Genomic DNA, 18,836 nt, shown 5'->3' with positions numbered 1-18,836 from the left:
AATTTTCATCTTGAAAATTATCAAATGGTATTTAGCAAACTTCTATCTTAAAGAAACTGTAGAAAATAAATAAAAAGTTTAAATTCCTTTAATTACCAACTTTCAGGAGTGATCATTGGTTTCATTTTAGTGTATTTTCTTCTTTTTAACCTACTATTATTATTCATATAACATGTTATATGGTGGTTAAGAATACTAGCTATGAGCAGAGAGGCTGAGTCTGGGGCCTCTCTACTTGTTAACTGTGTGACGTTGCTTAGCTACTTAATGTCTCTCAAACTTGATTTCATCATTTGTAAAATGAGAACAATAGTAGCACATTTATTAAACCCTTATTGTGAGAGTTAAATAAATTACGTAGTACGTTTGAAGTACCCATAAAGATATATAATGGCTTATGCTAGACACACAGCTCTGCATAATCTTTTACATTTAGGATCATATCACATGCAATTTCTCATCTAACTGATTATTTTTCAAAACATCGATTTTAGTGGTTATATAAAATACCATTGTGATTTTACTGTATTTCCTTCATTCAAACATTTGGTAGGTTTCCACTCTTTTAAAAAAAAAATAAATCATGTATGTAGCATTTGTTCTTATCTCTAACTTGCTTAGGGCAAATTCAAGAGAGAAATTGCTGGGTTAAAAAGAATGTAGATTTTTTTTTAAGGCTATTTTGTGGTGCAAATTGCAAAATTGTCCTTTCTCTTCCCCTGAGTAGGGTGTGAAAGTGTTCATGACTCCATACCTTTGTTCACAGTGATATTTTTTTTAAAAATGCATTTTAAAATTTGGAATCAAATCTGTCTTTCATATCTTGATAACTGTTTTTACGACCACCTGTGTGGTATCTGAGATCTGTCTCCTGAATGTTACCTCAGGCCAAAGACAAGTATCAGTCTAATCCTCAGGCTCATGACGTATGCCTGTATCAACTCCATGACCCTAGTTTCACGCCGCAGCCATCAGAGGATGCAGAAGTAGTCAGCTGGTATTTACAAAGTGAAGGTTAGGAATGCAAGCTATATTCCCCAAAGATTTATGAACTATAAAATGGCATTAATATTATGTTCTGTCATTGCATTGTGCTCTTTAGCTGTCTTCCATTTTATGTGGTAAAGCTCCTTAGGATCCATTTGCATGAAAGCGACTGTGTGTACTCATTTTGTATTGTATTGTGGCAAACGCTATAATCTACAGGGTTCCTATTCATTTTGGAATTCATTTCACAGCTCACTAATTGTGTGAATGAGAAGAGGAAATATATGCTTTTATTCTGAGGCATGTGAAGCAGATGGCCCAAAGTTCATTGCTAGCATTACAGTCAGTGTGGCCTTCGTCCGTAGGTAGTGAGCCTGGCATCGATCCGTCAGACACAATGCAAGGCTCCATTTAACACAGCATTTGAACGTCACTGAGCCTCTGGTTTGTTATGAATTACAAACATTTTGTTTTTTATCATCAACTTCTAAAGTGGTCAGTCATTTGAGCAGGTGCAAACACAGTAGAATTCATATCCGTTTTACTTGAGAAGACAAAAGGAACTTTTATTCATATGGAAATTTGGGGAAAAGAAAACAGTATAGGGGATTAAGCTTAGTTTCTTAAAAAGGGATTAATACATGTATTGAGATTCAAAAACTGTAGCATCATTTCTGAGATTGAACCTTTTGAAAAATTAAGTTGAAGAAAAGATTGGGGATTATATTTAAGCCTTTTAGGTGAATCTCCTTTCAAATCTCTTTTTGCAAGGAAATTGCAAGGAATTCTTCCTATGCAAGGAAATAGTTTATTTATTTCATATACAATATGTCATTTATGTAACCATTCAAAATGTTTCTCAGTTGCATTCATCCTGTGTGTGTGCATATGATGTGTGTCTATGACTGTGTACTGAGACAATCAAACAGAGCCAGAGGAGATGACAACAAAAATAAAACGATGAATGCCTTCACACATTTCCTACTTTAACAGAGATACTAGGACAATGTGAAACTGAGTTACCACTTCAGGAAAGGGAGCGTAGGTCAAATGTTCTAATGGAGCTGATGTAGTAATTTGAACACAGCATCTTATTTAAGAGAACCAGAGCATCGAAGAACTGTTGTCTCCCTTAGGTGAAGGTAAAATGAGTATATATTTCTCTCACTCTTTCAGTCCCCTTCCAAACCTCCTCCTGTGGGTTTCACTTGTTGTACTGACTCCATATTTCCTTGTTCTTGGCTTTCAGACTGATGCTGCTCTAATGTATGATGCCGTGCACGTGGTGTCTGTGGGCGTCCAGCAGTTTCCCCAGATGACAGTCAGTTCCTTACAGTGTAATAGACACAAACCCTGGCGCTTCGGGACCCGTTTTATGAGCCTAATTAAAGAGGTATGTCGGGTATGTCGGGAGAAGCACATCTGCCTAGTCTCTTTTGTCCTCAAGATGAATGCATTGAGATTATTTTAGTTTTCCTCACAGGTGGCCTTTTGCTTTTATATTTTGAATTCAACTTTCTTTCTTCCTCCATACGGGCAAAATTAACACTTTTACTAAAAGATACGGAAGAAAAGGGGAAAAATTACATGACAAATAAATAAATATCTTTCAAGATACCTATGATTGTGTAAACAGATGAAAATCTGTGACCTATGATTTATGACATTGTTAGTTTTCACCTCCCTGAATCTTTATAGGTATTACTTTTCATTTATGTGGAGATACAGTTTAAAGAATGTATTTTAGGCAACAATTTTTAACATGAATGCCATTTACACTCCACTAAGTCCCACGTCTTAAAGAATTGTTACTTAGATCTATGGTTCCTAAATATAATGTCTAGTTATTGTCATTATATTAGCAGTTAACATAAAACAGAGTATCTGCATTCGGAAAAGTGCAAAGTTTACTTTGTATTGTGTAATACAATCATTCTTATGGTCACATACCATTTCTGATTACAACTGTTATGGTTATAGACCAAGAATGCCCACAGTGAGGAAAGAAAAAAGGTAAAACTCTGAAGATCACACCCCCCCACACATACACACTCTTCCTAGTTGACCCATCATGACTGTCAGCTTGGGATACATTTCATTTGAGTATAACAGGAGTTTTTATATGAAAGTGTGACTATGAAAATTTAGTCTTTGCTAGGAAAATCACAGGAATTATCCCCACATAAGATTTTTCTTAATGGGCTTTAAAGAAATCATCAGTTCAACATATAATAAATTATTCATCTCAAAAATAAAAGTGAAAATAGGGTCATATTTAAGAATATACCAGTTCCTTGGCAAAGAATACCCATGAATTTTCCTTTTGTGATTTTTAATGTACTCTCAGATGGGTGAAATGACACTCGCTGAGGCATATGTAGTTCTTTATTTGTTTCGCATTCTACGTTTATGTCTGGTTTAAAACTGAGCATCAGAGAGCTGCAGACATAGTGCTCAGGTTCGGGTGGTTAAAGAATTGCTTTCTGAATGCAGCACCTGAGCGTTCAGGTGTGTGTCACACAGTCCTATAACAAACAGTTGTATGAAACTCACTATTGTATTGTAAGGTGTTGTCAAGGCCCTTGTCCACTAAATCACATGGTGAGCCTCTTTATGAGGACCAACAAGAGACATTCCTCTAAAGTTTCAATGCCAGGAAGAGCTGAGCTTCTCCTGCGTAGTTGGTATGTCTGACATTATGGACCCTGTATATTGTGTTTATATCACACTTTCCTCCTTGCTTTGGTTGCTAGGTAGTTCAGAATTAGATTTGTGATTGTATTTTATTGTACATTCTTACCCGATAAACATTTCTTTATGCTGCCTCTATCCCAGATTGTTGTTTTTAACTATTCTTTACTTCTACTTCTGTACTTCTTGGTCAAATTGACTATTTTTGTACTTAGATGCATTTTTGTTAAGCATCTAAAAGTATTTTCTTTGGAAAAGGATAGGTTAAATATCTTTTTCTTCTTTATTGGAAACCAGTTAACACATGTTTAAATTCAGTGATGACATGTTGCAATATGTATATAGACATGTATTATAATTGTTACTGTTTTATTTGTAATTTATTAGCCTAAAACTATTTTAGAATCCCTGTACATAAGTATAGAAATACATGGAGCCTAACTAGTGTAGTAATATGATATCCATTTGTAGTCCTTATTGAAAGGTTACCCATAATCTATTTGGTTTCATTTCTTTGGATCTTGGTGTATATTCTTTCAAACATTATAGCTGTGAGTATATGTAACATTACTTGAAATTTTTCATATGTACTTTTTTCCCAAGCTATTTCCAAATGGCAAATAATGGAAAACATTTTTTCTATATAGCCAGCAGAATGAGAAAACTTTCTGTATTAAAAACAAAACAAACAAACAAACAAAGAAAAACAAACAAAAAAAAAAACTCAGAAATTTGCTCACCTGCAATGGGTTTAACTCATTATGTAATTAGATTATTACATTTTCACTTCCTTCTATATGGAAAGCTCCTTTTACAGGAAGTATAGCTTGACATGAATAATTTTGATATATTTCTCCCAGTCCCACTTAAGGGAAAATAAAGTAATAAGTTAATTATTCTAAGAGGAAAGTGTATAATTGAAGTTGTATAACATAGGCTTTCCTAAATTCAGTTTCTTTCTTTGTAATAAAATAAATTTATGTTCATATTAATATGAAGTTAGGAGTGATACTTTATAACAGTAATTCTATTTGCAATCTCTAGTGAGATATTCACTATCTCATGTATTATAATAAGTGACTAAATTATTCTCAGTTTGCAAAAGAGCTTTACTATTTAAAACAATCTTCGAATTTCTCATAAAAATTATTCATAGAAAATGCATTATTTAAAATGAAAATTTATAATAAGTTTTATACTGAGACTAAAGCAACATCTATAGACAAAAATCTTCCAAAGTGTAAGAGGAAAAAAATGTCTTAAAAATCAATAGTGATAAATTTATGAGAAGTAATGAAAATAATTTTTTGTATTTTTTGTGTGAAAAAATGTTTTATCTTCCTTTACTTGCTTGTGAATCCTATTTATTTATTTATTTTCCTGTAGGCACATTGGGAAGGTCTCACAGGCAGAATAACTTTCAACAAAACCAATGGCTTACGAACAGATTTTGATTTGGATGTGATCAGCCTCAAGGAAGAAGGTTTGGAAAAGGTACTTGAGTCATTCAACATACTTACTTTAATTATTAAATACAACAGATCCTAATGAAGAAATAGGGAAATAGTTCCTCTTGTAGCCACATTTCATTAACATTTAACTTTATTGAATAACTCTTAAAATACATATTTGATTCATTATGTTGAACATAATAATTGAGGATTAGTATTCAAGGATAAAAAGTGTCCTAAGACAAATAAGTATTTTATTTTCTCACAAAGTTTTTCTTATGCTTTGAAATGCATGTAATCTTTATTAGCCTTGAGATTTAATATAGTAATTAAAAATATTTATACTTATGTTTGCATAGACCTTACTGTTTGGAGCAGGTCATAAAGAAAGATTAAATACAGAAGCATTATTTGCATTGCTGGGTCATATTCAAATGAAATGTCTTACTTAATGTACACAAAGTAAATTAGGTATATACATAAATACATTACACTGGTCTGTCTTATTTGATTCTATTCCTAGGGTAAAGTCAGACAATGATTACAGAATTTGGGTATATGCTTACTTTAGAAGTATTTTAGTGTAAGTTGTTTATATTTGTAATATATGCATTAAAGTATTTTTTTCTGATAGATTCATTGAAAGTTTATTGAAAAGATATTTTGGTAAGAACTTAAGAAAAAAATTGGGGCACCTGGGTGGCTCAGTTGGTTAAGTGACTGCCTTCGGCTCAGGTCATGATCCTGGGGTCCTGGGATCAAGGCCCATGTCAGGTTCTCCACTCAGCAGCAAGTCTACTTCTCCTTCTCCCTCTGTGATCTCTCTCAATTTCACTCTCTCTAATATAAATAAATAAAATCCTTAAAAAAGTGTGCCTGGGTGACTCAATTGGTTAGACATCTGCCTTCAGCTCAGATCATGATCCCAGAGTCCAGGGGTTGAGTCCCACATTGGGCTCCCACTGAGAGTCTGCTTCTCACTCTGCCCTTTACTCAGCTCGTGCTCTCTCTCTCTCTTGCTGTCTCTCTCAGATAAATAATAAAATAAAAATCTTTAAAAAAAAACTCTTTAAAAAAGAAAGAACTTAAGAAAAAATTATATTTGAGATAATATTGTTTTCAAGATAATAAGGTGTCTTATGTTTCATTTAGCTATTAAACATGAAGCATTACTTACAAATGGAAACTGAAGAAGGAAATTGAATCAGAAGAAGGGCTCTTTTAACCTAAAAAAACAATAACATATTTGAATGTTGATTCAAATAATTTTAGAAACAGAAAACATACATTTTTGATAATTTTACCAAGATAGGAAGAAATACATCATGACCAACTGATGACTAAAGTTGACAGGAATATTATCTCTGCCCACTGAGAGTTTGAGATTGTACCCTTTGAAAGACCATGCAAAGTCAGGAATCTTTCATAACAAACTGTAAAACAAATATTCATGAGGCAGTCACTTTCTAACTGCCTTGCTCCCACAATGAGAATATTATTCTATTTCCAAGACTGGAATTGATAATGGTGTGGTTTCATCAGCTCTTATGGGTTTTATTCCAATATTTACTGGAGATATTGTTATCTTATTTTTTTGGAAGTTTGCGAGTCACTAGGATGCACTCTGGCCATTGTTAGTATTTCAACACATCAATAGAGAAATGGCAAGGTCTTTCTTGTTACTCTGGTCCCTGTAAAGGAAACAATAGAAAACCTTTTTCTAGGCAATAGTGGGGATTCTAGAAAGACCCTGAATATAATGGTTACAAAGTACATGGGGTGATCAACCAGAGTGATAAGCAAGGTACAACAATGTGAGTTATACTGTTGCCTTGAGATTTCAAAAATAGTTTGTATACTCCTCTGAAATTTGAAATTTTGTTTTGATAAATTAATTACACATGATCTTTATCTTCAAGGGGCTTTTTATAGAGAGTGATCAGATAACACACTAATGGAAAACTGCTTCAAGTTTTAAAAGAGCTACAAAAGAGTATTTCTGAAAAAGGATATAATTAAGTAGAGTCACGGTATGTGAGGTGCCTAGAACTAGCCTTTGAATAATGGAGAAGTATTGATTGGTAGAGATTGAGTCACTGAAGAAAAAGATAACAATATGGGGTAGGACATAGCTACTGTTTGATTTGCTCATTTTACACACACACACACACACACACACACACACTCTCTCACGGAAGTAGGAGACAGAGCTAAAGTGCTAGATTTAAGTCATAATGTGAGCACCATGATGAGATGTTTGCAATGTATTAGTATATAATATGATTCAAAGAGAGAATAGCCTGGAGGTCTATGGGATGTGTGGAAAGATATTATAGTTTGGAATAATTTTAATATGGAGTCATGAATATCAAACTATTCTGGTTGGGAGTAAGAGATGAATAAACGGTGACAGAGGCAGTAACTGAATCTTCAGCAGCGTTATTAGTTCAAGGAATAGCAGAGCATTGGGATTGTGCTTTTAAGGAGTAATGCAGGAATCAGGTGATAAAAGTAGAAGCCAGTGATAAAGGCATCAGTCAAAGATTGGTGAAGAAATTAGTGAGGAAAATTATCATCAGAAAGAAATTGGAGGGGTGCCTGGGTAGCTCAGTCTGTTAAGTGTCTGCCTTTGGCTCAGGTCATGATCCCAGAAGCCTGGGATCAAGACCTGCATCTAGCTCCCTGCTCAACGGGAAGCCAGGTTCTTCCTCTCCCTGTGCTTCTCCCCTGTTGTGCATTCTTTCTCTGTCAAATAAATAGATGAAATCTTAAGAAAGAAAGAAAGAAAGAAAGAAAGAAAGAAAGAAAGAAAGAAAGAAAGAAAAGAAAGAAGTAAATTGGAACAAATATATAGAGGCACGTAAAGTACTGAGGTTGGGTGAAGGTAAATTAGAAAAGAAGGGGAATTAAAAGCTCAAATCAAATGCTTTAAGAATCTTCAGAAATTAGTATATAAGGGAATGCCTGGGTGGCTCAGTCAGTTAAGCATCCAGCTCTTAATTTCTTCTCAGGCCATGATCTCAGCATTGTGAGATCCAACCCCACATGGTGCTCTGATGGGCAGCATGTCTACTTCAGAGTCTCTCTCTCTTCCTCCCTCTTCCTCTGTCCCTCCCTACCCCTCATTGCATTCTCTCTCTCTCTCTCAAAAAAATTAAAAAAAAAAAAGGTATGTAAGTCATTAACTAAAAGAGGGCAGTTGAATTTAGTTTCATCAGATCTTAAGAATAATGGGAATTTTTTGGCAATGCCATTGTGACAGATTTGACTTTGAGTAGTAGGAATAAAGTGCTTCTAAGTAGCAAAATATACTCTTTTTTTTTTTTTTTTTTTAAATCCAGTAGAATGGTTAGGAGATCCAGGTATGGATTCAGGCCAAATTGGGCTCAAATCCTTGCTCTGCCATTTACTATTTATGGACAACTTTCCTACCTTCTCTACCACACAGTGTATTCAGCGGCATCAGGCGGTGATAGCAGTATCTAATTCATGAAGACTAATGAGTCTTGCCAACCTTACTTTTCTTTGTCCTCAAAAATGTAGTTACCAACCCATAGATATAAAGACAGAGCTCCGACCTTGATAGAGTTCATGGTTTGGAAGGCTCAACAAATAGTCATCCAAGAGACTTAAATTACAATTCCAAATCTGTCACAAGTGTGTGAACTTCACCCTTCCACCCAAGTTCTCTGTGCCAATTCCTCATCTCAAAAAATGTAGAGTGCAAAGGACTTTCCTCTGGAACAGGCAAAAGTGAGAATATCATGGCCTTTAAGAGAACCTAGAGATACAATCTTTATAGATGTCAAGGCTAAGAATTTGATTATCCTCAATTCTGTTTTATCATGACAAGGTGAGGAAAATGAAAAAAAATGTGTAAAATGATAGTTTTATCCATTACTTCTCATGCCTTCTACCTTTTCCTTGCTTTATCATGGTCATCTTTGTCCAACACACTCCGTTTGTTCACTTGATCCTCTAACAAATATAGAGTGAACCTCTATTTTGTGCCCTTAGGAAGGTTATACTCTGTTGAAGGAAACCTGCCAATAATAAATGGAGGCACAAATGTACAATACAGGATTAAACAATAGTAAGTGCTAAAAAGAAAGATTACTTGTTTATACGTTCAGGGAAAGGAGTTTGGGGTTGGAATGAGACTATGAACCCATCTTTCCCACTTAGCATCCAGAGATCATATTGAATCTTTTCCATTCCATCTTGACAAGAACCTTCATTGGAATGCAGCCCATTTAGCCATTGTCCAAGAAGGGTCACTAATACTGCAGACACAGCTAGTCATATCTGTCCAAAAAAGCCCTCCGGGCTGTGGCAGTGCTTTCTCTGGAGCAGAGGGGGAGAAATAAAGGGGTGGGGTGAACTGTAGGTGCCATTCCAGATTTTGTCTTCCTTAGGCAGTAGAACAGTTTGTTTTTCAGAACTCCAGACTAGGAATAAGAAAATAAGAATGAGTGGTTTTCCCAGCTTCAATTCTTCTGTTCAGTTCAAAGACCATATTGTGTATTCTACTTCCAAAATATCTCTCCACATCCACTGTTGTAATCATAGCCAGGGTACCTTTCACCTGAACATCTGTATTGGAGCCCCAACAAAACCTGTCTGTTCTATTCCCCCTTACAATTCATCCCCGGATGTCAGCAGCCAGACCAGTGTCTTTTAAAACAAATCAATCCATGTTATTGCTCCGTTTAAATCCTTTCACTTATTCCCAGTGTATTTTCATTAAAATCCAAACATGGTTTACAAAGTATTGCCTACCTTCCCCCTCAACTCTCCCTACCATCTCAGATGTTTTCTATGCTTTAATAACACTGGCTTTTGTTCGTTTTCTCACAGACACAAAGCTTTTTCTATTACTTTGCCTGTAGAGTTTTCCCAGCCTGGAAAACTCACCACTAGCCCTTTGCCCAGATAACTCTTACTCACCCTGGGGGCATCACAGATTAAGTCTTTCTTCCTTAGGTGTCCTGTAACCTTGACCAAATTTAACCTCATAGTGCCCTGTGCTTTTCCTTCCTGGCACTTACCACAATGTGTAATTCTGTATGCTCCCAGTCCCACTGTTTACGTATTCAAAGCTTAAGAAAGTTTCTGGCACAAGCATATCCTCAAGAAATAGTTATTGACTATAGAATGAAGGAAGGGTCACTATAAGAACCATAAGAAATAGTTTATAAGAATCACAAGAAATAGAATTGCTTATTCATGTGTCTGGTGTAAATTTATTTTCCTATGATGCAGCATTTTTTTTTTTTTTAATTTTTCCCAGTTTGCCCCCTACTTAGACAATGGGAACAGAGAACTCCAGTGGTTAGTCAGTGGGCTGGGGTTGTGAGTCAAGGCTTCAAGGGGAACAGGATTTTAGAGTGGCCGCGAAGGCAACACTGAAGTCTGAACTTGCAAGAAGGCCCAATGCACCCTACATAGAGCACTGTAATCCCTGATGCCCCAATTCTGCATTAAAGACGAAAAATAATTCTTCTATTTATAAAAGTTCCCTTTTTTTCATCATCTAATTTATGGTATGGAAATAGGCGTAGACCACTTAAATGAGGACACACGAGTTATTATTCAGAACTTGCTGTAGCACTTGGCATTTGGCAGAGACGCAAAGGCAGGCAGGTCAGTGGAAAAGCTTTACCGTGGAAGAAAGGAAAGGCCTCCTATGCACTCTGATTGGAGAGTCTTGGCAGGAGGAAACGTGGACCACTGGCAAAAAATAGGGAAGCTGTGTGTAATTGAACAGATCTTGACCATTTGGGGCAGATTGCCACAGAGATTGTGGTTTGGCTTCCCAGAGAGTTTGCTTCAGAGGCTCTGGGTCAAGTTCTATTTCATACATGGTCAGACTGTTGTCCGTTTGTATACTCAAGACTGTCAGTGGAATTACTGAAGTCACTTGGAGGGAGAGAAAGAAATAGCACGAATAATAAGGTCAAGAAAAATTGACATGAGGAAAGTAAAAATGTCATCATCACTGACAATAAAATGAAATTTTTTAGTTTATATTTTTTTCTGTGAATACGTAGCTAGGATATGACTTACCACTGGAAGTGGTTTAACCTTACTTACCTAGTCCTCTGAAGCTTAACTATGTGCTTAGGAAAGACCAGCTTCGGTTGGACATAAACACTTGCTTAAATGGCATAAGATGTTAAGAAACATTGAGAAGTTGCTCAGAGTGTAACTTCATAAGGATTCTGAGTAAAGCAAAAACAGTTGGAAACTTTTACATAAGAGAGGTTTGAATTGAGTAATGACACTCCATGAGAATGGTGTATTTCCATTGCAAGCTGAATTATCTAGAGGCCATTTTTGGGAAAATAACACTTTATGTTTAAAAAGGAATTTTTTTAAAGAAACTATAATGCAATAATAAAATCACTTATACATCTGACACTAATATAACACCATATATTAGTTATACCTGAATAAAAATAAATAAAATAATAAAATCACTTATTCCTACCACATGATTGAGTTTTCTTACCAAATGTGTTTTGCAACCACTTATTATGTCATGTGCTTTCCAAAAACAACAACAAAAGTCTCTGCTCAAATGGATTTCTATTGTATTAGGAATATTAACTTCTAAGTAGAGGTATTAAACTAAAATCATTCTTGGGTACCTCTCTTATCTTTTTTCTAGAAACAAAGTTAGCTATTTGTTTTGGTTACTTTGCCGGTAGTTTTTTTGAATGTGTTACCTATATTAAAATAGAACTTGGAGAATAGAATTCTCTGTCTCCTCAATGGAAATTATCTAATTACTCTTTATACAAATTGACTTCACATGTGTTAATATTATATTAATTTTGAAAAAAAAAAAGTAAGGATAAAACCAGTATATTTCTCTGTACACGCCTTGGGATGTTTTTATAATAAAATCAGCTTCTAACTAACATATCTTTAGGGGAAGTTTTGAACAAGAAAAGTGACTACAAAAAACAATTTTATGGAATACATGTTTGCCAATTTCTACAAAGTTAAGAAATTATATATACAATATAAAGCAAGATAATTCATATTCGCAAACTTTTCTAAAGTGTAACTTTGTCATAGTTTACTTTCAAGTGAAGCTTCCTTTCAACTTTTGATGTCATTTTTTTTCTGAGTATTTACTGCCTGCATTTGGACCCACTAGTAGAAACTGATACCAATAATCCATAGGCTTCTTATGGAAAACTCAAATATTTTTATAATGTATGGAGAGGGTGAGAATTAGTGGTGAAATCCTGCCTGCCTGAGTTTACAAGCGTAGATGTTCTAGGATCAGAACATGTTTCCAATTGCTTTTTGAAAAACTTTTTGTAGACCATACATATTTTTAGAACAAGTGGTAATTTCTATAAAAGTCTTTACTATTGACCTTTCTCTAGCTTGTAGAATCCTGCACTCATTAACTCCCTAGGAAAAAGGTGTCTGAATGGAATTTGCAATCTTCAAAATTTATCTAAGTGTGAAAATCCACACTAGATAGGTGAGAACTATTTCTTTGATAGATTTCTAGATACTGATGAATAGCATTTTAAATCTTTCTCTCTTAGATGGCATTTGATACGCGCGTATTCTGATCCCCATGAAAACAATGACCCCCAACTTTCCCAGGAACTGAGATTTCTTTTGCTTCTCTGTAGGAAAGCAATGCTAATGGTCATGTTGACTAGTCAGAAATGTGTTGTTTGCTTTTTAAAAAGCAAAAATGCATCCTAGTCCAGATCCAAGCCTAGCATTTTTCTTTAGAGATATTAACCATTTAATTTGTCTAACTCTTACATAGAATTCATTATATGCCCTGTCTTACAACTGCACTAACATTTTTGGGTTGTGTGTCAGTATGTTTATAATTGTGATTTTGCTTGATAATTTTTAACCTTCACAATGATGAAATAGTTAAGAAAGCTCTTTACAAATGACATTATGTTTGGAAATCAGTAAATTTGAGAGCACACAATTTCCTATTTTGGCCCATCAGAGAATACCAAATATTGCCTTTTTCCTTTCGACTCCTGAATTTGAATTAAACATGTATACTAAATATAACTTTTAAAGCATTGCTTTTATTTTATTTTTAAGATTTTATTTATTTATATGACAGAAAGAGACAGCTAGAGAGGGAACATGAGCAGGGGAAGTGGGAGACAGAGAAGCAGGCTTCCCACAGAGCAGGGAGCAGGGAGCAGGGAGCAGGGAGCAGGGAGCAAGGAGCCCGATGTGGGACTCAATCCATCCGAGGACCCTGAGATCATGACCTGAGACAAAGGCAGCTGCTTAAAGCCTGAGCCACCCAGGCACCCCATCATTGCCTTGATTTTAAAGTAATATCTGAACTACATTTTTAATCTTGGAAAAATGACCCTTAATTAATTGAATGTTGCCACATTGTTATATTTGAGAACAGTTAATTCAATGATTCAAATTTTATTTAAAAAATCAAAATTACCACCTGTTTCTAACTCTTTCCTAATATTTAGAGTTGACTTTGTCCTAGACAAAAATAAAAATCCTAAAGGTAAAAAATTTATGTTTGGATTGGTCATCCCTTCTTGTTAGATGATTATATACTTACTGATTTATTGTTCTTATTAGAGTTCTCAATATTGTTCTTATATAGAGTTCTCAAATGGTGAAATTCCAGATCCTATGGAAATTGGTGGATAGCTAGTTTTAGGAGTTAACTGAGGGGTTCTCTGCATGGTCCTCCCAGGCCAAATTACTTAACACATGAAGGTAGCTCAGTTCACAGGTAATAGTTCTTTACTATGAATTCTTCCTCTCAGGTAGCAATACCTAGCAGATAGGAATTACTATGAAATGATTCATGCTTATCTCTGGGCATCATGTGTGAATTCCTTCTAAAGTGATCTGTTAATATGTGATCCAGTGGAAATAAGCAACAATTAATTATTGTTAGACAATACTGTCATTGGACAGCAATACAAATAACTATCTCTACTTTTCATTTAAATATTGAACATTGGAAGGGGGGAGGTAATTGAAGAGAAAGAAGTTTCTAATTTGCTTGCAACACTTAGCAAAACAACTATGGTGTTGAAAAGGTTCTGTTTTTATACATCACACTATATAGGCTTGAAACCTGACTTTGTAAATTATCTAGAAAGAGTGGGTATACTAGTTAATGGAAAAAGATACATTCCACCAGTGTACATTTGATCAATTGGAGAGATAACTCATCTCCCAAATATGAGTTAGCATTTAACATCAATACCTTCCGTATGATTTCCATTTCTCAATACCTTCAAATAGTACTATCAGGGATGTCCTCTCTTCTAAGAGGTAAATACCCTTCAAACAAACTATACTTTATGTGTCATATGATTGGAGGTAACTAATTATTGGGAATATTTTTTTGAACACTTATGAAGGAGACTCCATATTGCGCTAAGATTATTTTAAACATAATATACAGAGTGGTTTCTTGTGATCGCCATGCAGATCTTTAGAAAAGTACACTGAGGCTCTTTAATCAAGACAGATCTATGTCACAATTACTTTATCATACATTGACGGACACTTAGGTTGTTTTTGTATTTTGGATATTATAAATAATGTTGCAGGGAACATGTGGGCGTATATATCTTCTCAAGTCATATTTGTTGTTTTGTTTTCATGTTTGTTTTTGGGTAAAAAGCAGAAGTGGAATTGCTGGATGCTATAGTAGTTCTATTTTTTAATTAAATTTAATTAAATTTAATTAATTAATTTAATTAATTTCTACTTTTTAATTTTTTTGAGGAACCCCATACTGTTTTCTATAGTTGTTACACTGATTTATATTCCTACCAATACTGCACAAGTCTTCCCTTTTCTCCACATCCTTACCAATACTTGTAATTTCTCATCTTTTCCACAATAATTACTCTAACAGGTGCAAGATAGCTCACTGTGGTTGTGACTTGCATATCGCTGGTGATTAATGATGTTGAGAATACTCTCATGTACCTGTTGGCATTTCTCTATCTTCTTTAGAAAAATGACTATTCAGATTTTCTGCCCATTTTTATTTGGATTGTTTGTAGGGCTTCTTTTTGCTGTTGAGTTTATGAGTTCTTTGTATATTTTGGATATTAACCCCTTATCAGATGTATGATTTCAAAATATCGTCTCTCGGTCAGTAGGTTGCCTTTTAACTTTATTGATGATTTCCTTGGACTTGCAGAAGTTTTTAAAAATGATTTAGTCCCATCTATTAATTTTACTTTTGTTACTTTTGCTTTTGGCATCAGATTAAAAAAAAAAAAATCACCAAGTCTTATGTCAGGCATCTTATTGCCTAAGTTTTCTTCTTGGAGTTTTAGGGTTTCAGGTTTTAAATTCAAGTCTTTAGTCCATTTTGAGTTAATTTATATGTATGAAGTAAGATAGTGGCTCAGTTTTATTCTTTTGCATGTGGCTCTCCAGTTCTTATTGAAGAGACTGTACTTTCCCCATTGTATATTCTTGGCCCCTTTGTCATAAATTAATTGGATATATATATACATATATATATATATATATATATAGAGAGAGAGAGAGAGAGAGAGAGACTTATTTTTTTTTGTGTATATATATATGTATTTGTGTATATATATGTATGTATGTGTATGTGTGTATATATATATGTATATATACATATATATATAGACTTATTTCTGGACTCTCTGTTTTGTTCCATTGATCCATGTGTCTGTTTTTATGCCAATACAATACTGTTATTATTATATTATTATAAATTATATATTATTATATATTATAAATTATTATAACTTTGTAGTATAGTTTGAATTCAGGGAGTGTGATGCCTCCAGCCTTGTTCTTTTTTCTCAAGGTTGCTTTGGCTATTTGGACCTGTGTGTGTATGTGTGTGTGTGTGTGATTCCATACAAATTTGAGGGTTATTTGTTCTATTTCTTTGCAAAATGTCATTGGAATTGTGATAGGGATTGCATTGAATCTATTAATAGCTTTGGGTAGTAGGAATTTTAAGAATATTGATTAAGAATAGGGATTTTAACAATATTGATTCTTCTAAGCCATGATCATGGAATATCTTGTCATTTCTCTGTGTTTTCTTTAATTTCTTTCATTAATGCCTTGTAGGGTTCTTTTGGGGGGAGTGGGGAGGGGTTGAGTATACTTGGTGTACAATGTTACATTAGTTTCAGGTGTACAACACAGTGCTTCAACTTCTGTATACATTATGTTATGCTCACCACAAGTGTAGCCACCACCTGTTGTCATACAACACTATTACAATATCATTGATTATATTCTCTATGCTGTGCCTTTTATACCTATAACCTATTCACTCTATAACTGGAAGCCTGTTTCTGCCAGTCCCTTTCACCCATTTTACTACCCCTCTACCTCTGCCAACCATCAGTTTGTTCTCAATATTTATAGGTCAGATTCTACTTTTTGTTTCTTTATTCATTTATTTTGTTTTTAAGATTCCACATGTGAGTGAAATCATATGATATTTGTCTTTTTCAGTCTAACTTATTTCACTTAGCATAATACCTTCTAGGTCCATCCATGTTGTTGCAAATGGCAAGATGTCTTTTTTTATGGCTGTGTAATATGTGTGTGTGTATATATATATATATATATATATATATATATATATGTATATATTTAGAGTTTTCTATATATAATATCATGTCATTTGCAAATAGAGTTTTACTTCTTCCTTTCTAATCCAGATTTTTTTTTCTTACCTAATTGCCATGATGAGGACTTCCAATACTGTGTTGAATTAAAGGGGCAAGACTGGTCATCCTTGCTTTGTTCCTCATCTTAGAAGAAAGGCTTTTAGCTTTTCAGCATTTAGTATAGCATTAGCTGTAAGCTTGTAATATATGACCTTTTTTTTTATATTGAGATACATTCCTTTATACCACCTCGTTGCAAGTTATAACTCTACTTAAAACAACTCTGTGAGGTCAAGAGTACTTAGATATCTTTATTCCATTTTAGAGCTGAAAAAAGTATTGTAAAATTTTGATTAAATCATATAATGAAAAAATTATGGTTCTGAAAATAGGTTAAAAGAAAAAAAGATTGTCTTGACTTAGCTTATGCTACTTATGATTAAAACAAAATGAACCAAAAGACCTGCTTCTGACAATCCCTCAATCACTAAAAAGTTTTGAATTACACATTTCCTGTAGACTTAAAATCTAGGGATCATACAAATTTTTTGATTTAAAATTTCGTATCACTAAGATTTCTGAAACTTTATAATATTCTATTTAGAAATCTAAGCTTATAAAAGGGGATATTTAATATTTAAGATTACGGGAAATTATCGATTCATATAATATGAACCAGAACCCCTCCACCCAAATAATACTAGAAAAGCAACTGACAGAGAAGGAAACCAGATAAATATATCTAGATGAGTGGACATTTAGCTAAATTATTTTTTATAAAAGTAATCATGGAGGATGATGGTAAACAAAATTGGCAACATTTTATATTAGTGATTTGGGTAGAAAGTTGAAAAACTAATTGATTGAGCTTGAGGATGTCACTAGGCAGATGACAGTGGGCAATGATGTTTGCCAGGTCTTTGGCTGGTAGAATTACACGTCTGAAAAAATCTAGCTATTTAGCTAATGGTGGAAAAAAAAATAAAGAAAATCTAAGGGGACAGATGTGTAATAGGTATTAATTATAGAACGGGAGCAGAAAAGTGACAGTCACTGAAAAATCCGATCTGCAGATGTATCTTGTTTAGCCAACAGTGTTGTTTTTTTTTTTTTTTTTTAATGATTTTGAATTTGAAACACTTTAAGCAGGTCAGCAGGCAATCTAGGTTTTACAATATCCTCTCTGTCCTTCCCTGTCCAGATTCCTAATGGGGCCTCTATTAGCCCTAGTGATGCCTTACTAAGAACTTGAAAAAATCATCTGCTCTGGGAGCATGCAGCCCCAAGGTACACAGCTATGAGAAGAGCAGGGTCTGGATTGTAGCAATTACTTGCCATTCTGCCTTGAAATTTTGTAAAATTTAAAAACTGCATACCTTTGTCTAGAAATTCTTACTTCTGGCTTATGCCCTCTTTCTTCACACATGGATGTTAGTTACCTCTCTGGTTGCCGAAGGCCTTTCATTATTGGCGCTAAATTACAATTAGACTCTGTCTTTATGACATCATGGTAGTCATTGTCTAAAGTAAAGAAATTTAATTCAAAGTAAATAATTTACTTTGGAGAGAATGCTAAAATCAGTATTTTTTTTTCTTTTTTTTCTCACTATATTATCTGACTTTTTCCTGTATTGACACAAACATCAAGAGTATATAGCTTTTAATGGTAAGAGGAAAATAAACTCAATATAAGAAAATATGACAAGGGATTTATTTTTTTTATTTTTTAAAAAAATATTTTCTTTATTTACTTGAGAGAGAGAGTACACACAAGCAAGGAGGAAGAGCAGAGGGAGAGGGATAAGCAGATTCCTCACTGAGCAGGGATCCTGACTGTAGGGCTTGATCCCAGTACCCTGAAGTCATGACCTGAGCTAAAGGTAGTTGCTTAACCAACTGACCCACCCAGGTGCCCCAAGAGGTTTTTTTTTTAGACGTCACTAAAAAAACATTATATGGAATCCCTGATACAGTTAATGCATTTTTGAAAAAAATATACTTGGGTTTGCACTTACATACAACTATTAGAATGGCA

The 18,836-nt window shown here is 34.2% G+C and overlaps 1 protein-coding gene across 2 annotated transcripts in view; it reads left to right on the top strand.

Moving 5' to 3' along the window:
• LOC111158270 (glutamate ionotropic receptor kainate type subunit 2) overlaps positions 1–18,836 on the top strand; it is a 655,816-nt gene that overhangs the window by 397,890 nt on the left and 239,090 nt on the right. For both annotated transcript variants that reach the window (XM_022520192.1, XM_022520193.1), the window contains exons 7-8: positions 2,237–2,380; positions 5,065–5,172. In XM_022520192.1, the coding sequence (XP_022375900.1) occupies positions 2,237–2,380; positions 5,065–5,172 (252 nt within the window). The remainder of the gene's footprint in view (positions 1–2,236; positions 2,381–5,064; positions 5,173–18,836) is intronic.

The sequence above is a fragment of the Enhydra lutris genome, unplaced genomic scaffold (assembly GCF_002288905.1).
Source record: "Enhydra lutris kenyoni isolate GAN:26980312 unplaced genomic scaffold, ASM228890v2 scaffoldscaffold58, whole genome shotgun sequence".
Lineage (NCBI taxonomy): Eukaryota > Metazoa > Chordata > Mammalia > Carnivora > Mustelidae > Enhydra > Enhydra lutris.
The sequence above is the reverse complement of the archived record's forward strand: the minus strand, read 5'-3'. Positions and strand labels throughout refer to the sequence as shown.